Genomic DNA, 18,855 nt, shown 5'->3' on the forward strand with positions numbered 1-18,855 from the left:
ATCACTTTAAGAAGAAAATATGGTGAACATTCCCTCTCCAAATCTCAGGATTCCTTAGGATGGAAATCGGAACCCTTCTATACAGCCACCCAGTTTCCAAATCTAGATTATCTGCTTTTAATTGGATTATATGGCAGTGTAGATCCAGCCTCTGATAGTTAAAGTGATATCAAACTACTATAACTGGATTCTGCATACACCTATCAACATTACTGAGATGAAAACCATGATAGATGAGGTTGAATAACTCAGAATATTTTCAAGTGAGTGTGATCAAGCAACAGGGTTACAAAAGTTATATATATATGAGTAAGTACATTGAAAACTACTATTTTAAACAGAGGGGCCTTTTGATTTGTGTATCTAGTTTAAGGGATGCATTTTCACTGGCCACAAAGAGCAATATTAAACCAGAGTGACATTGCTGGAGTTTCCATGGTCATGGTTTGGGAGCTGGATGGCAGCTAAACTGCATGCTCCCAAACCAGTCTAGGGGCTGGCTGGTGGCCCCATGAATGAGCAAAACAGGAACTGGTTTGGAGTTACTGGATTGCTACCCTTATCTTGCCTCCCTTGTGTTGGGTTTTGAGGTGACCACAAGTGAAGAAAAGGTTGTGGGGTACTGAAGAGAGGGGGAGGGGGACAATTCCTCCCCTTCACTCCACTTTCCCTTTTCAATAGTCCCCATCACTCTGGCTGATGACCATTGGAGACCGAGGAATGACAATTATGACAGTCCTCATTGCTATTAAGTTTGGGGCAGAATTTAAACTTTTCTCTAACTTTGGATGATGTAGGTCAACACAGCATTGAGGTGACTTGCCACTAATTATCATGGATCAGCCCTTTGTGGCATGTAGTTGCTTCAGGACTGATCTAAATCTATACCAAACTAAGTGGTCAATGTATTGTTGAAGGTTTTCATGGCCGGAGTCACTGGATTGTTGAAGGTTTTTCGGGCTGTGTGCCCATGTTCTAGAACCATTCTCTCCTGATGTTTCACCTGCATCTATAGCAGATTGTGAGGTCTCACAACCTCTGAGGATGCCTGCCATAGATGCAGGTGAAACATCAAGAGAGAATGCTTCTAGAATATGGCCATACAGCCCTGTAAAAACCTACAACAACTAAGTGGTCAGTGTAGACCAGTGGTTCCCAACCTGTGGGTCCTCAGGTCTTTTGACCTACAACCAGAATTCCCAGCCAGTTTATCAGCTGTTAAAATTTCTGGGAGTTGAAGGCCAAAACATCTGGGGATCCCTAGGTTGAGAACCACTGGTGTAGATGGACACATGGCTTTATATGATAAAACATGTAAATACATTGCCCAGCAAACACATAACACAAACTATAACTGTACAGTAGATGAAGTAGCACATTATTAGTATCAAGGCTGTGAATCATTTTTGGTTTGGTTTTTTGTATGAGGAGGGAAGTCATCTAAATGTTTGATGAAGAGTTTTTGAGAATGGATAGTGGGGTTGTTGTGACAAGTAATGTTAATAGGGAACATACCTAGGTTTGCATTTTATGTTGCATCCTCAACTGTATTTCCAGTTTTTATTCTTACAGTCAATGAGAAAGGAAAGCTATGTTTTATTTATGTTTTTTTCAGGGACCTGTGGGACCACCAGGAGACAAAGGGCCTTCGGTACAGTATGTCTTTCTGATTATATGCAGGTAGTGATAGGATTATGGAAATGAAAGAAAGCTTTGTAATATCCCATAAGTTTCCTTTTTACAGGGTATTATATTATATTGCATTGTATTCTACCATATTACTTTATTCCTCAGATCTGGGGGAAAGACTTAAAAGATTAAAAAAATAAATAAAAACATATACCTAAAATATACTCCAAGTACTGTTTAAAACAGCATTAAATTGCCTATAGGATTGAACCAATTCAAAGCATTCATTTAAAAGTAAATGATAAAAGTAGAACAGCTCACTAGAAAAAAACCTTTTTTTCTGGTAAAACAGTATGTTCCCTGATTACAGTGATGGTAAGATAAGTATTATCAGATGTACATTTTTAAAAATTATTTTAGTTTAATACATTCTAATATCCATACAAACTATAGAACACCAAGTTTTACATAACACAACACAACACAAACACATCAAGCATCATGCTTTCTCACTTTACCCAACAAAATGCAAGTTAACATATTACTATACCTCTTAAGTTGAAGATATCAATGCAAATAGTAATCACTTCCTTATTTGTGCATGGTTTACATTAACAGTCTAGCTATTTTTTCTTTACAGAAGACTTTAGTATTCAAGGTATAATATCAGATGTACCTTTTTGGGCATAAATGGATAATTCAGTTCTGAAGGTAGTGCAGAAATATTGGCTTTGTCATTCTAATATCTCTCAGCCCTGTGATGTGAATCCAGTAAATCCCATTAAGACTAAAACCACTGAATTAAATGATGAATGGCATCACATTCAACAGTCATGTCAGTGAGCATATTCTCCTTGGGACCAATAAATAATTTTACACCACTACTTTTTCAGAGTGCTTATGAGATATCTGAGACAGCAAAAAATAGAGACAATTCTATACCAGGCAGGAGAATAATACAGATTGAGGCTTCTGTTCTGAAGAGACGCAATTTGGTGTGAATTACTGCAAAGATCAAAGGTGTCATGAAAATAGAAACAACAAAACTTCATAACTTATTTCCCTCTTTGACCAGGGTCCCCGAGGTTTGCCAGGCATCCAAGGCCCACCTGGACCATCTGGCCAAGATGTAAGTAAGAGGAATGGTATATGGTAAGATTTCAGGATGGTAATGCACTATGGGTCAGCCATCAGTCCAGGTACAAAATCATGCATCTATTTTTCTTTCTCATTCACATACTAAAGTTAACAGGAAAATGACACTATCAATAGCCAAAACAAGATAAATCAAAACTTTATAATAAGTTTGCCTTAAGGTCACTATAGGGCAGAAATATCAGCATGAACAAGTATGCCCCAGGTTCAGCTATATGTATTGTATATACTCATGGATAAGTTCAGAAATTTTAGTCAGAAAACTTGATCCCAAAAATCTTGGTTGACTTATCCAACTCTGTGTGTTTGGAAGTGCTGTACTTTACTTCCTGAGAAGAGGGCAAAAAATGTGAGCTTAGTCCATCCCAGAAGAGCCTAAAAGAAGCACCAACCTCCTCTACTCTTTCATCTGTTCTCTGCTGTGCTCTCTTCACCATGGGGCCATTTCTGGCTTTTTTGAATTCCTAGGTATATAAATGGTGTTGTTAGTGGATCTTTGATGTTCCCGTGCACCAAAGAAATTCAGAGAGTAGAAGGGGCTGTGCTTCTTTTAGGTTAGGTTCTCCTAGGACAGACGTATATCTTGCCTTTCACCATTCCACTCAGAAAAAGGGATAGTTCCTTTAATTTGATAAAATGTATTGTCGAAGGCTTTCATCGCTGGAATCACTAGGTTCTTGTGGGTTTTTTTCGGGCTATAGGGCCATGTTCTAGAGGCATTTCTCCTGACGTTTCGCCTGCATCTATGGCAAACATCCTTGTCACTACCTCTGAGGATGCTTGCCATAGATGCAGGCGAAACGTCAGGAGAAATGCCTCTAGAACATGGCCCTATAGCCCAAAAAATCCACAAGAACCTAATTTGATAAAAGTTAATCCTGGACCTTAACTTTCATCAAAAAAGACACCATCCTCTACTCTCAGTGGAGTAGCAAAGGGGGAAAGTAGCAAAGGGGAAAAGAGGGCAATGTCTCCCTTGAGGCAGTGGTCGCATTTTCCTTTATGTGCAGAATGATTTTAATCTTACCCATGGTCATAATTTCAACCCTGGACATGTACTTGCAACATATATATACCTAAGTTCTGCTTATACCTGAGTATATGCAGTAGTTTCAAATCCCTCTTGAAATCTTAATACTCCATTGCAGAGAGATCTATCTCGTTTGTGGTTGCTCAAAAACATTTGGAAGAAAAATGAATACACACAACCCTATTCCTGTCCTCATTTTTTATTGTCCAGAAGCTCAGGCAATTGTCTGAACAGGGCTCATATTCCCTGTGGGGCTCTGGTAAGTGTGGTTATCAATATTGTCCTCCACAAAGAAAAAAAGCTGTTCCTATTTTATCATCGCCTCTTACATGTCTGGGGCAGCTTCATGCTGCTGTGCTGCTATCTGGTTTGTCCCAAGGGAGCAATTTCAAGGGAATCTTTCCATGCACACCTCATTTCCCCAGTGCTCTCCATCAACAAACTCACAGCTTCCTAGAAACTATTCCCCAGTGAACCTTCAATCTTTTTCTTCTCTGTTGATGGGGATGAGGAAAAATAGGAGCACATTAAAGGAAAATGTAAATAAATGTGTTCTTGTTTTCCCTTCCTCATCCAATCTAGCTGGGCTCAGCTAGCTTTCAAAGAGAAGACAATGAAATAGTCAGCAAGTACAGAAAGAAAAATGAAGAATCCATTGTGTGGGGGTTACAAAAATGGAGTGGTACATAATGTCTTTGGTACTTTTATGTTAAGTAGAGAAGTCCAGTAAAGACCTTCAAGACTTGATTGGGCAGGCCTTGGGACTGATGTCTGATTTCCTTCTATGAATTTTTTTTTTTAATATTAATTAAAGCTCTGTTAAGGGAAGTCAGATGCAAAATAATGGTTTGGAAAAAATGTCTTCAGCATAGAGTACATCTACACCAGCCATTCCCAACCTTTTTGACCAGGGACCACTTTGACCAGGGACCACTCTCCAACATTAGTACCCTAAGGGTTATGAATCAGTTTTTGGTCAACTTTAGATTATGTTTGGTTATTTGAGGTGCTGATTCAGAAAACTTCACTGGATAGACCACATCAGCTCAAGTTTCTGATATATAACATATGCCATTCAGTAGTCACCATCTGCTTATCCACAGAAAACCATATTTAATAATCTAGTGCTGATGTGGTAGTAGTAATCTTTTTTGGGTAGTCAGCCTCTCCCCTCCCAACATCCCCATTGCCTCAGCACTGTAAGAGGGTTTTGTAAGAACAGTATCTCTCATTGCCATGTGGTTTCAAGGCAGTAATGGTGAGGCCATGGACCATATTTTCATTATTGCGGACCACTGGGGCAAAGTCTGGGTATAGCCCCAAAAAACCCCTCCAGGATACTCATCAAAAGCAGATGGAGATCATGAAGACAAGCAGCAGTCCATTTGTGATGATCCTGAGTTTTTGGCCCAGTGTAGGCAAGCCCTCCATTGATGATCTACCATGAAATAACTAGCCAGACATAGACATTTGGATTAAAAAGGGTCATTTATGGACCTAAAATCTGTTTAATTTAGTTACACCTGAGTAAAAAGAAAAGAAGAAGGGAACAATAGGTTCTAGGTCTAGCTGGGGTCAAGTGTCTGTTTGTGGCCTCTTCCTCAGCCTTCCTTGGGCAGAATGCCTAGATTTGAATGGCAATGGAATACTATGTGTTGCTCATGACAGTCAGCCATTTTCTGGAAGTAGAACCTACGCCACTCTCTTCAAAGTCAAAGGACTCTGCAGATATAGCATAAAGTAGGTGAAAAGAGGGAAGGAAAATATCCTACCCGGACATGAAGCAGCTCACAAAGTTCACACTTCACCAAGACAGGTGTGTGGTTCACAAGCTAAGGAGAGGTTTTTCAGAGGGTAGACAACTCTTAAATCAGCCCTTTCTGTTTGTTTTCTCCCCCTTTTTGGCAGGGTTTACCCGGAAATCCAGGTGAACGAGGGCCTCCAGGAAAACCAGTAGGTCATCATGCTTGTTTACTCTCCTTTTTGATCTCAGCAGATGTTCATGTCCATGGAGAATCAACAATTTTCTATTAATTAATTAATATATCAACAGTGCTAAGCTAATGTTATGGCATAGATTTCTTTAAGATCCTTTCTCATGGTGCATCGGTGGTGCCATAGCTGCCTTTGAATAGAGAGTGCTGTAGCTGGTACACTATTCCTCAAAAGGCATTTTTAATCCTTTGAACTGCATTGTGGCTAATCTGTTATCTGGACTTTTTTATGCTATTGTCTTTGACTTCAGGTTCATTGAAACTACATTCCAGAAGTAATATGAAAATAATAGAAATATTATTTTTCCTTCTTCCTTGCAGGGTGCATCACCCATTCTCTCGCCTGGCGATATCAACCTCTTGGTTAAGGTAAGAATGGTCAACAGCCCCCAAATTCATAGAAAAGAGCTTGGCTCATCACACTATATATGGAACCCTTGGTAGCGCAGTTGGTTAAACCCCTGTGCCAGCAGGACTGAAGACCGTCAGGTTGCAGGTTTGAATCTGGGGAGAGCGTGGATGAGCTCCCTCTATCAGTTCCAGCTCCTCATGTGGGGACATGAGAGAAGCCTCCCACAAGGATGATAAAAACATCAAAAACGTCTGGGCGTCCCCTGGGCAACGTCCTTGCAGATGGCCAATTCTCCAGATGGCCAATTCTGCAGATGGCCAATTCACAATTCTTCAGAAGTGACTTGCAGTTTCTCCTGTCGCTCCTGACATGACCAAAAAAAAAAATCAGACTATATGGATATTTTCAAATCTTTCACTGTACGAAATTCACAAGGAAGATTATCCTGAAGGCAGTGGCATAACTATTTTAATATCTATTTACCTTTATTTCAATCATCTATCTAATACCAACTGTTCCAACTATGAACCACCTTGAGTCACCTTCGGGCTGAGAAAGGCGGTATACAAATATGGCAAATAAATAAAATAAATAATTCCTCATTTTCCTCTGAGCACAGGTTCTAAGATGGAAGGGAGAAAAAATAAGGACATTCCACCAATAACAATTCTGCCTCCCACTGAAACTTTCCTAGTTGCCTAGTCAAGGAATCCAAAGAAAGGGGAAAGGCACAGTTACACATTTGTTGTTGTCCATTACGCTCAAGTTAGCTTTGACCTATAGTCATTCCATGAATGAGGGACCTCCAAACCCCCATCAGCAGCCTGCCAATGGCTGTAACTTCATTGTATGCTTTATCCACCTGTAATTTGAACCTTTCCCTTTTTCACAACACAGTTATAGTGATATGACTCCATTTTCTCATTGCAACATTCTGTAGAATCTTTGAGTTTACAATTAAATGAAGGGTATTTAAACTGCTACAGAGAAAGTGTGGCGCAGTGGCTTGAGGATTGTTGTTGTTCATTCGTTCAGTCATCTCCAATTCTTCGTGACCTCATGGACGAGCCCATGCCAGAACTCCCTGTCGGCCGTCACCACCCCCAGCTCCTTCAGGGTCAGTCCAGTCACTTCAAGGATGCCATCCATCCATCTTGCCCTTGGTCAGCCCCTCTTCCTTTTACCTTTCACTTTCCCCAGCATAATTGTCTTCTCTAGGCTTTGCTGTCTCCTCATGATGTGGCCAAAGTACTTCAACTTTGTCTCTAGTATCCTTCCCTCCAATGAGCAGTCGGGCTTTATTTCCTGGAGGATGGACTGGTTGGATCTTCTCGCAGTCCAAGGCACTCTTAGAACTTTCCTCCAACACCACAGTTCAAAAGCATCGATCTTCCTTCGCTCAGCCTTCCCTAAGGTCCAGCTCTCGCATCCGTAGGTTACTACAGGGAATATCATGGCTTTGACTATGCAGATCTTTGCTGCCAGTGTGATGTCTCTATTCTTTACTTGAGACATCACACTCTACTCTTTACTTGAGGATTAGGATCCTGGAAATACAGGGTTTGAACCATGAAAACTCACTGGATGATCTTGGGAATGTCAACATTTTAAAGCCTCAGAGGAAGGTAATAGCAAACTTTCAGATATGTCTGTAGAATTTAGAAACTATGTGAATAAATGAAGTTCAAAATCCCACAGACATAGCTGAAACTCCCCTGTTCTTTGCTCTAAATTTCTGATGTTCAAAGATGCTTTGGATGTTTCTCTCATCTATCAGCTCCTAGTAGACTGTATTGTGATCTAGAAATTCTCTCAATATCAGAGAAGCCTACAAAATCTCTCAAATGTAACAAAACTATTGATGTGTTTTGGAACTGGGAAGCAAACAAATGTGTGAAAAGGGGTGAAGTCTTCCATGCTTCTCCTCTTTGCATATTTATTTTAGAACATCTGAACAAGATTATAAGCAGAAAAGTAATCACATTTCTGTTCTTCTCAGACAGTATTGGATGTGAAGAATGTTTGTTATGGGAGATTTGGATTCAAATCTTTGCTTAGATACAGTTTTATCCAGCAGTCTGTACAGGTCAACTTGGGATAACTCTATGAAGAGTTTAATGATCCATATCCATTTTTTTCAGATGACTCACAGAAGTACATGTCAGATTGATTTGATCCTGTTTCAAAATTTAAAACTGATGGATTAAGACTCAATTGGCAAATAAGCCTATGATTCAAGCAAAATTTACTTTTTTTATTTCCTTTTCAACTCAGGCTATAAAATGAGGTTGCTGTCCTGCAGGGCTGACTGATCTTTGCAAATTACTCAGAGGGTGGTGTTAGGAGGCCATGATGGAGATACTTGTTATTTTGCAGATTTAATTCCTCACTCTGTGGGGATTCTGAACTACATACATCTCATTAGGGTGCTAAATGGAAAGACAATTCTCTGGACCATAGCCTAACCTTAAGCTTAATATTTTAATAGCCTTTATAGGGGCTTAAATACCCTGAGGACACCACATACTACCAGAAAACTGAGCAGAATCAGGTACCATTAGTGCAGCAATGGTTAGTTATGGCTCTCTAGTGGTGTAGCAGATTAAACTACTGAGCTGCTGCACTTCCTGACCAAAAGGTTGGCAGTTTGAATCTGGGGAGTGGGGTGAGCTCCCCCTGTTAGGCAAAGATTCTGCCAATCTAACAGTTTGAAAACATGCAAATGTGGGTAGATCAATAGGTACCACTTCTGCAGGAAGGTAACGGCATGCCATGCAGTCATGCCAGCCACATGACCTTGGAGGTGGCTATGGACAATATCGGCTTGTCGACTTGTAAATGGAGATGAGCACCAACCCCTAGAGTCGGACACAACTAGACTTAATGTCAGAAGAAGCCTTTACATTTTAGTGCAGCAATGGGAGACCACTGAGGAATATGAGGTGCTATAGGTTATAAATCAAAGGACTGAACTGAAAAATTACCTGTAAGCATTCCTTCCCTAAGAAAACCCTATTAAATGCATGAGGTCATCATAAGTCAAGAAGTAACTTAAAAGTATGTACATGCAATGGCCCTGAAGGAAATTTGGGAAGTTATAGTTCTGAGGAAGATAGATTGGCTTCTCTATCAGAATTCTAAGCATTCCCAGCAATTCCCCGTGATAGATTCCAAAACTTCAACAAGTGATTTAGAATAACACCAATATATATTCATAAGTTATATTGCTAGTAAAAACAAAAAAAAGAAGAAAGAACTATTTATGATACCACATACTGTGGAAATTTCATGATATAAATATTAAAACTACTGTAGGAATACTTTTTTCACATCTATCCTTATATACAGAAAAAGTATCCCGCCTCAATCCCCTGGCAAAAAAAGCCCACTGTGTGAAATTGCAATAGTATCTTTGCATATTCAATGATTTTGTTTTACATTTTGAGAGGCGTTTCTTGTTTTTGCAAAAAATCATTTGTCCTCAAATGACATTTTTGCAAAATGACATTTTAAAAAGTTTTTTTTTCTGACAGAAATCCCATGTTTTATTAATAAGGCCCCAAAAGATGAAAAATATCCTAGTTGCTGCCCAACTTTTTTCCCATGAGCATTTCTCCAGATATTAAGACATCCTCTCTTGTCAAAGAGGAGAACATTTGTAAACATTCTATACAGCTCTACAAGGCACTAGCTTGAAAAAGATATCTGAATGTCATACCAATGAAATGATGGCTCTGTTCTTCCTAGGATGTTTGCAGTGACTGTCCCCCTGGACCTCCTGGACTTCCTGGAATGATCGGATTCAAGGGCGATCGAGGGCCCCCAGGACCACCTGGTAGTGAAGGTCCAGTTGGAAAGATGGTAAGAATTAGAAAGAGAACACTCACAATGTTCATTAAGACTGGCTTTGACTTGGGGCACAGTACCTACAATTGGAGCTTAATTCATTCAAATTAATGTATCCCCTCAAAGGACAATCCAAGGGTGATCAAGGGCCCCCAGGACAACCTGGTAGTGGTGGTTGACCACTTATCCTTTTTCTGCTTGCTCCATCAAGAGCAGTGTTTCTCAACCTTCCTAATGCCACGGCCCCTTAATACAGTTCCGCATGTTGTGGTGACCCCCCAAACATAAAATTATTTTCATTGCTACTTCATAACTATAATTTTGCTACTGTTATGAATCGTCATGTAAATATCTGTTATACAGGATGTATTTTCATTCACTGGACCACATTTGGTGCAAATACCTGATACGCCCAAATTTGAATACTGGTGGGGTTGCAGGGGGTGTGTGATTTTTTCATTTGGGAGTTGTAGTTGCTGGGATTTATAGTTCACCTACAATCAAAAAATCTTCTGTACGCGACCAACAATGGAATTGAACCAAACTTGGCACACAGAACTCCCATGACCAACAGAAAATAAATGTTTTTGATGAGGATGTTTTGATAATGATGAATTGTAGATTATTTTATACTGTGTCTTGTATTTTGCACCTTGTTTTTACACCGCAGTGAGTCGCCCCTGGGCTGAGAACTGCAATATATAAGCAAAGTAAATAAATAAATAAATAAATAAATAAATAAATAAAATACTGGAAGGGTTTGGTGGGCAATGACCTTGAGTTTTGGAGTTGTAGTTCACTTACATCCAGAGAGCACTGTGGACTCAAACAATGAATGATCTGGACCAAACTTGACACAAATACTCAATATGGCCAAATGAAAACACTGGTGGAGTTTGGGGAAAACAGACCTTGACATTTGGGAGTTGAAGTTGCTGGGATTTATAGTTCAAAGAGCATTCTGAACCCCACCAACAATAGAATTGGGCCAAACTTCCCACACAGAATCCCTATGACCAACAGAAAGTACTGTGTTTTCAGATGGCCTTTGGCAACCCCTCTGACACCCCTCCAGGGGTCTCGACCCTCAGGTTGAGAAACACTGATCTAGAGTATTGCCCCTATGAAGCACTTTCCCTCGTCCTAAACTGAAAGCCTACCCCACTGTTTATTCTTTTTGGGTTCCCCTCAATTACATATTTTCTTTCTTACCTCATCCAGGGTTTTATCATTTTTACCCATTCATTTGGTCTGCCCATTCTGTTCGATTTTATATTGTATTAATTTGTTTTATTTATTTTATTTTGCTATTGTATGTATTTTATTTTGATGTAATTTTTTGTTGTCTGCATTCTGTATTTTATTTTCTTGTATTGTATCTTTGGGCTTGGCCTCATGATAGCCGCCCCGAGTCCTCTTTGGGGAGATGGTGGCAGGGTATAAATAAAGTTCATTATTATTTATTATTATATCCAGTCCAGCCCTTTTAGGCCACACAGGAATAGAAAGTCAAAGCATTTGTGACATATGACCATCTAATCTCTACTTGAAAGCTTCTAGCGAATGAGAGTCCACTATACTCCGAGGCAGCAGCATATTCCATTGCTGAAAAGCTCTTACCTTTGGAAGTCCTTCCTAATATTTAGTTGGAATCTGTTTTCCCACAATTCAAATCAATTGCTCTGTATCCTTGTCCCTAGATCAACAGAAAATAAGACTGCTCCGAATTCAATATGACATCCTTTCAATTTTTAAACTATAATGTCTCCTTTCAAACTTGTCTTCTTCAAGCTTAACATGCCTAGGCCCTAAGCTGTTCCTTTTAGGGTGTGGTTTCAAGATATTTTACCATTTCTTACACTGTTAAATAATTAATTTTAAAATGATTATTTTAGTCAATAAATTTCAATTATTTTATGCCCGTTATTTGTTGTGCTTCAAGTGGAATTGAGTCTAGTCCAACAAAGACACAATACATTGCACAGTCGCAAAAGGAAAAACAGAAAACTTTATTCTTTTCAGCAGAGTCAAACATAAACTTTCAGAGTTACACCAAATACAAATTTATGGTGTAACAAACTTACATAGTCCTTGTATGCATTGCAAGACCCAAAAAGCATCTTATTATCTTCTTCTACCAAAGCAGGTGAAGCGGCAACTCCTGTGGCCAGAATACCCTCATGAAGCCAGAAAGCTGGAATATTAAATTGAAAGTTTGCTATGTATATGTGCATTGTAATCTGCCCTGAGTCCCCTGCGAGGCGAGAAGGGCAGAATATAAAGACTGTAAATAAATAAAGGAGAGAGAAGCAAAAGCAAAAGTGAAACCAAAAGCAGGAGCAGGAGCTAACACAGCCACTCCTCACTGGGTGTGGTCCAAATTTAATTGCTTAGCTGCCGACCTAGATTAGTTCCTGCATGTTATGATCAGCAGTATAGGTTTTTCTTCAACACATACAACATTGGTGTTGGTCTCAGTATACCCTAACCTTATTTATCCCATCCCGCATATTTTTGATTACCTCTGAAACAGACAGTCTGTGATGCTTGGACTTGGTGGCCCCAAGACTATTGAGAAAAGCTGGGGAAAATATTTCAACTACTTTGACTAGGCTTTTATTGTCTAGTTGATTTCATCCTAATCTTCACATGCTTTATGGTTTCAAGTGGATATAAACTGTTTTATCTAATTTTAATTATTCTGTTTTAACTCAATATATGTAGAACACTTTTCCTGGTTCTACTTAGGATTCATTGCTCTTAGCAATTATGAACTGAACCCAGTACTTTATTTGCTCAGCCATGATATTGCTTTTAATTGTTTTTATAATGTTGTCTGATCTTATGTTTATTGATATTTGATATTGCTTGTTTTTTTTATGCTTATTTTAACCAGTTTCATTGGGCATGTCCCTATGTAGGCCTCCCTGAGTCCCTTTGGGGAGAGGGAGGCAGGCTATAAAAATAAAGTTATTATTATTATTATTATTATTATTATTATTATTATTATTTCTGGGAAAAGCTAGCACATGTTTCAACCCTTTGATAAATCAACATGCCATTTCACAGTAATTAAGTAGCATAGCAGAGGGAAGACTCACTGAGAGACTAATTGGTTCTCTAAGTTATGAATTTTATTTAGGTGTTAATTTACAAATGAACGTCCTTCTTGTTGTTTTGTCTTTCAGGGGGAGATTGGTCCCAGGGGTCATCATGGACCACCTGGAATGGAAGGTCCCAAGGTACAGTCTCTTTTTGTGACTTCAGACTAAGTAAGATGCTGAAGTCAAATCTTTGCCAAACCAAAGTGGAAATTTCTTTGTGCCAATGGAAAAGGCAAAACCTAAGGAACAAAGTGCTACATATATTGTACTAAGACTTTTTGAATTACAGTTCTCCTCACTGAGTCTAATATATGCTGAGATGGAGAGCTATTGTAAGAGGTTTAATAATGGTTTAATATAGAAACCATTACAATGTGTTTGGTCAGTCCAAAGCAAATCGTAAAGTGGGTGATTGATATGGGACTGAGTTTGATATGGAGATTTTTCTGGCCATTTGAAGAATTCTCCAGTTAGGGATAAACGAGTGAGAGTCAATCATGCCTAAGACTAGCTTCTCAGTTCCTATCATAGTTGAGACCTCGCTGGTTCACAGGTTAGAGTTGTTCCATATTGCATGTTTTCTGGTTCTTCTGCTCTGTTTGTAAGAGTAAGAAGTTGTATCTAACATCTAGCATGAAATTCATGATCTTGCCATGAACCTGGTGAGACCTCTTCCTATAACCACTTGTGAATGTTTTCCTGAACTGAACCCATGGTTATGGTTGTGACATTCAAAACACAAAACAGCTGGTGAGATTGATACATGATGTATCATCTCTCCCTATATATCTCTCTGAAGATACATATCTTTAAGGTAAGTTCTCCTCTGTGTTCCATTAAAACAGTGATTCTCAACCTGTGAGTCTCCAGATGTTTTGGCCTTCAACTCCCAGAAATCTTAACAGTTGGTAAACTAGCTGGGATTTCTGGGAGTTGTAGGCCAAAACACCTGGGGACCCACAGGTTGAGAACCATTGCATTAGAGGAGGGAAAGACATTATCATGGGAGGACACAGAAGAAGGCCTTCTCAGCTGCAGCATCTGGATTGTGGATATCCTCTAAGAAGTCTGTTTGGGGGCAATACTGGTATCATTCCAAGACCAAATTGGTAATAACATTGGTTTTGATTAAAACAGTTGGATTTCATCCAAAGTTGTGCATGCATTGTGAATTTGAATTGATTTAAACTGTCTCAACTGATTTCAATCATTTTGTTTAAGCCCATCAAGTTTCAAAATGTAGTTTTAGCCCCTTTAAAATGTTTTAATAGGTTTTTATATTTTTTTAATTAGTATGTAATTATTTTGTTCACTGAGATGATAGGAAGTAGGGTAGCATGGAAATACTTTAATAATTAAATATCCCAGAGAGAAAACTAGACATGCATGTTTCTTCCTCCTTGGAAATATAATGTATTCATTTTTATTCAGTAGGGTAGAGAATATGCTTTACCTGAAGAAACCTAATTTGGGCTACATCTACATTGTAAATTAATGAAGTCTGACACCACTTTAACTTCAGTGGCTCAATGCTATAGAATCATGGGGTGTGTCATTTGATGAGACTCTTTTGCAGGGAAGGCTAAATACCCCCAAAACAGTGGCTCCCAACCTATGTGTCCCCAGATACGTTGGCCTTCAACTCCCAGAAATCCTAATACCTGGTAAACTGTCCTAAAACCTACAGCTTCCAGTATGCAATAGCATTTTCAATGGCAATAAAGAGAAATCAAACTGCATTAATTCTTGAGTGTAAGTGCAGCCCAGACAATAAAGATAAAAATAAATCAGTTACCAACATGCCTTTTTGGTTGAACCAAAACCTTCCATTAGAGAAAGAAGAGTGTCCTTCTTTGCACATTTGAGGATAGACATGTATTAGCTTCCATCTCTTTAGAAAACCAGTGAAAGTCTGGTGTGATGGTTATAACAAATACATACAGCTGTGTGTTTGAGGAATGATATTTGAATGACTTTGTTTCTTCTTAGGGTCCTAAAGGGGACCGTGGGTCACCTGGTGAGATTGGTCCAAAGGGTGAGCAGGTAAGACAAAGTGCAGAAGAGAACGTCTCTCTCTCCTGTGTGGATCAAAACATACATTTTTAGTATTTGGACTCTAACATTTACATGCAATGACAATATTCATTTGCCCAGTAATGATTCTCTCTGTGTTGTCAGTAGGAAATGACAAGTTGGATTATATTTGCTTCCCCTCTTTAAGGCAAATAGTGGTGTGACATGCTGGAAGAGCATTTGCACATAAGTAATTATTAGCCTTTCACACCCAGCCAACATTTTAATGTCTCCTGATGATCTTTGATTGCTGGAAGCTAATAAAGTATTGTATTAGCTTGAATGAGATGGCAAAATCTTTATTGAAACACAAAGAAAAACTTAAAACACTGCTAAACGCCTTCCTGCTAAAAGAATAAATATATTGTCTTTTGTTCTCTGCTTCCCCAAAGCATAGGGCCAGGTCCGTTTGAAGGTACAGGAAACTTGAGCTCAACTGAGCATTGATAGAGTAGTTCAGCAATGCAACCAATTGTCTAGAGGGGTGACGGGGTCTCCTTCACTGGAGGCCTTCTGAAAGAGGCGAGAGATGCAGATCCTGCATTGAATATGGAGTTGGACTAGTTAGCCCATGAGGGACTTTCCAGCTCTATGATTCTATGACTATAGTAAAGAGTCAATGTTTAGTATGAGTCAGAGTAATAACCTTGACCATTATTTACTGCAAATTGGGTGTGAGAATGGAGAATGAAATCCTATGGAATTTATTCAGAAAATGGTTGAATTGAGTTGAACTCTGGCTTGGGGTTCTATCACACTACACTGTTATGGATCTATATTTGATTTTAACTATCATGACAATATCATTTGGAAGCCTTGGATTGGCAGTTCAGGAGGGAACTTTTAGAAATCTCAAGAAGAGAGCTCTTGGGACTCTCTAATACAATTCCATACATTGTGCAGGTTGGTTCATGGCAGTTAAAGTAGATTATAATGTTATAACAGTGTGATGCGAGAGTAACAGGTAATATCAAAATGGTTAGTTTGAATATGTTTGGTACTAACTTTGAGTCAGAAAGGCCAAGAAATAAGTATTTATAAAAGTGTAAAGTTGGATGAGTAATTTCCAATAGTTTAATAAGTATTTTTTTGTTTTTATTTTTTGTTTTCCTTTAGTCATCTTGACTGGAATTAGATCTGATATTTCATTTTGAATCCCCACCGTGAAATAAAGAGTCAGACACAAGAAAATGGATCTAAAGGGAAAATCTGTAAAAATGCAAAATATAACTCATGGCTGAATGGCCACCTAGTGAGCCTAGTTCCTGGGCCAGGTGTCACTTCCTCTGACCACCTCCAAGGACAAGTGTGTACCAAGGATCCTGAGGGCCAAGCAAAATTCTTTGTCTGCACCTCTCAGCCGATCATAGTTGGAAAGCCATCATGAGGGCGCTCCCTCCCAAACCTCAGAGTTTTTCAAGAGTGAGAACACTCAATCCAGCCCCAAGGGTAGCTCCCATTTTATGAAAACATATGGGGACTTTTGTGGGAGTCCACCCTTCACCCCCTAAGGCGGGGGTGCCACGGTGCCTACCATAACCATTTAACCTTTAACATGCCTTAGAAACTTATTAATACTCAGGGAAACCTATTTAAATGACACCACCTCAAAGCCAATTACCACACCCATGTGAAACAGTATGAGGTAGGCGGAAAAACCCCCAATGCAAACTTGGGGGGGGGGAATTCCTACCCGGCCCATGTGCTCACACTGTCCATAGGGAGCAAGGGAGGGTCATGCCATCAAAAGGAAACTGAAAGAGAGGAACAGAGCAGCCTCACCCAAACCAAGTCGGCCTCCTTCATGGGGTAATTCAAAATGCCCTCCCGCATCTTAAGCTTTGCTTCGCTGCGGGTAGGGCCTCTCTGTTTAAACACCTTCTTAGACCCCTTCTACACTGCCCTGTATCCCAGGATCTGATCTCAGTTTATCTGTTTATCCCAGATTATCTGGCAGTGGAGACTCATATGATCCAGTTCAAAGCAGATAACCTGGGATCCAATCCTGGCATATAAGGACAGTGTAGAAGGGGCCTTAGAAGAAATGTTTTGTGTTTGATAAAAGGGAAGGTCTGCCATGTGTGGGTTCCCTGAGCCATAATATAAAATATTGGTCTCACAGGACTGTCACCATTTCTGTGGTTATATGGTTACTCTTTATAAAGATGTTGTCTGCTTCTTTTGCAAAATAAAAACTCAGAAAGGAACAAACCAAAAGAGGGTTATTGCTGTCAAAGATATCTTAATTATAATTAAATTATAATTCATTCATTAAGAGCCTCAGGGAAAAGCTTGAAATGCTGAAAGGTTTCTTATTTAACAAAGGAATTTGCTACAACAAACATGTTGATGGTCTGAAAATCAATGTACGGAATGATGCTGCCAAGAAAGCTTATCTTTTCATAGCTAGCTCGCTTTCCAAATTAGCTAACTTCGGTGAGACATTCTTTTTTTTTTTTGTACATAAAAGAAATAAGAATCTAAAGTCTCTTGTTATCTGTCTTCTTTAGGGCCATCCTGGAATACCAGGCTTCGTGGGTCCACCTGGAACCTCTGGTCCTCCTGTAAGCTCTCCTGTTACATTCATGAACTGTTATTTGTCATTCTGACAGTATATTTACGAAAGAAACCCTCTAATACCTTTAACTAAATAGACTAAAGTCCTAATTGCTGTAAAACTGTCAGAATGTATGGTTCTGCATTTGTTCCCAATACTTTATTCAGCTTCATGATTTCAAACTTTGAACTGCTTTGCTTGCTTATATATTAAATTTTTCAAACAGACAAAAAAGTGGGTTGCTGTGAGTTTTCCAGGCTGTATGGCCATGTTCCAGAAGTATTCTCTCCTGACATTTCACCCACATCTACAACAGGCATGCTCAGAGGTTGTGAGGTCTGTTGGAAACAAAGCAAATGAGGTTTATATATCTGTGGAATGTCCAGGGTGGGAGAAAGAACTCTTGTCTGCTTGAGGCAAGTGTGAATGTTGCAATTGGCCACCTTGATTAGCATTGAATTTCCTTGCAGCTTCAAAGCCTGGCTGCTTCCTCTCTGGGAGCTACAAGGCCATCCAATGCTAATCAAGACAGCCAATTGCAACATTCACATTTGTTTCAAGCAGACAAGAGCTCTTTCTCCCACCTTGGGCATTCCACAGATATATCAACCTCACTTGCCTAGTTTCCAATGTCAGGAGATAATACTTCTGGAACATGGCCATACAATCTAGAAAACTCATAACAATCCAGTGATTCTGGCCTTAAAGCCTCCAACAAAACAAACGAATTGCACACATTAAGAAAACATGTTTGCCGCACCACCCCTGCAAATGAAGAGGCCACACACATGAATTGGGTTAACTAAGGGGAACTTTTATTATTGTTACCTAATTAGAAATAACTAATTTCACCCCATTATAATAACTGAGCACAATGTCCCTTGGCCATGAACTTGGCTGTGAACTTGGCCCTGAACTTGGAGAAGGTAATTCTGTTCCCAGAACTATTACTGTCATACTTCTAATTCCCAGGCCATTCTAATTCAGTCAGCCCTCTTTTATTTTCATCATAGGGGCAGGTTACAGTTTCTGGCCTATCAACAATGGGCACCTTGGCTATGCACCAAATTCAATTCCCCTACTGCTTCTGGGTATGCTTATTTTGGCCCTCCAGG

The 18,855-nt window shown here is 39.4% G+C and overlaps 1 protein-coding gene across 2 annotated transcripts in view; it reads left to right on the plus strand.

Annotated features, from left to right (window-relative positions):
* The window catches only part of COL22A1 (collagen type XXII alpha 1 chain), a 199,967-nt gene that overhangs the window by 149,436 nt on the left and 31,676 nt on the right, over positions 1 to 18,855 (plus strand). For both annotated transcript variants that reach the window (XM_067467272.1, XM_060775911.2), the window contains exons 42-49: positions 1,616 to 1,651; positions 2,705 to 2,758; positions 5,723 to 5,767; positions 6,130 to 6,177; positions 9,908 to 10,021; positions 13,195 to 13,248; positions 15,100 to 15,153; positions 17,694 to 17,747. In XM_067467272.1, coding sequence (XP_067323373.1) covers positions 1,616 to 1,651; positions 2,705 to 2,758; positions 5,723 to 5,767; positions 6,130 to 6,177; positions 9,908 to 10,021; positions 13,195 to 13,248; positions 15,100 to 15,153; positions 17,694 to 17,747 — 459 coding nt within the window. The remainder of the gene's footprint in view (positions 1 to 1,615; positions 1,652 to 2,704; positions 2,759 to 5,722; positions 5,768 to 6,129; positions 6,178 to 9,907; positions 10,022 to 13,194; positions 13,249 to 15,099; positions 15,154 to 17,693; positions 17,748 to 18,855) is intronic.

Source organism: Anolis sagrei, chromosome 4, assembly GCF_037176765.1.
Source record: "Anolis sagrei isolate rAnoSag1 chromosome 4, rAnoSag1.mat, whole genome shotgun sequence".
Classification (NCBI taxonomy): Eukaryota; Metazoa; Chordata; class Lepidosauria; order Squamata; family Dactyloidae; genus Anolis; species Anolis sagrei.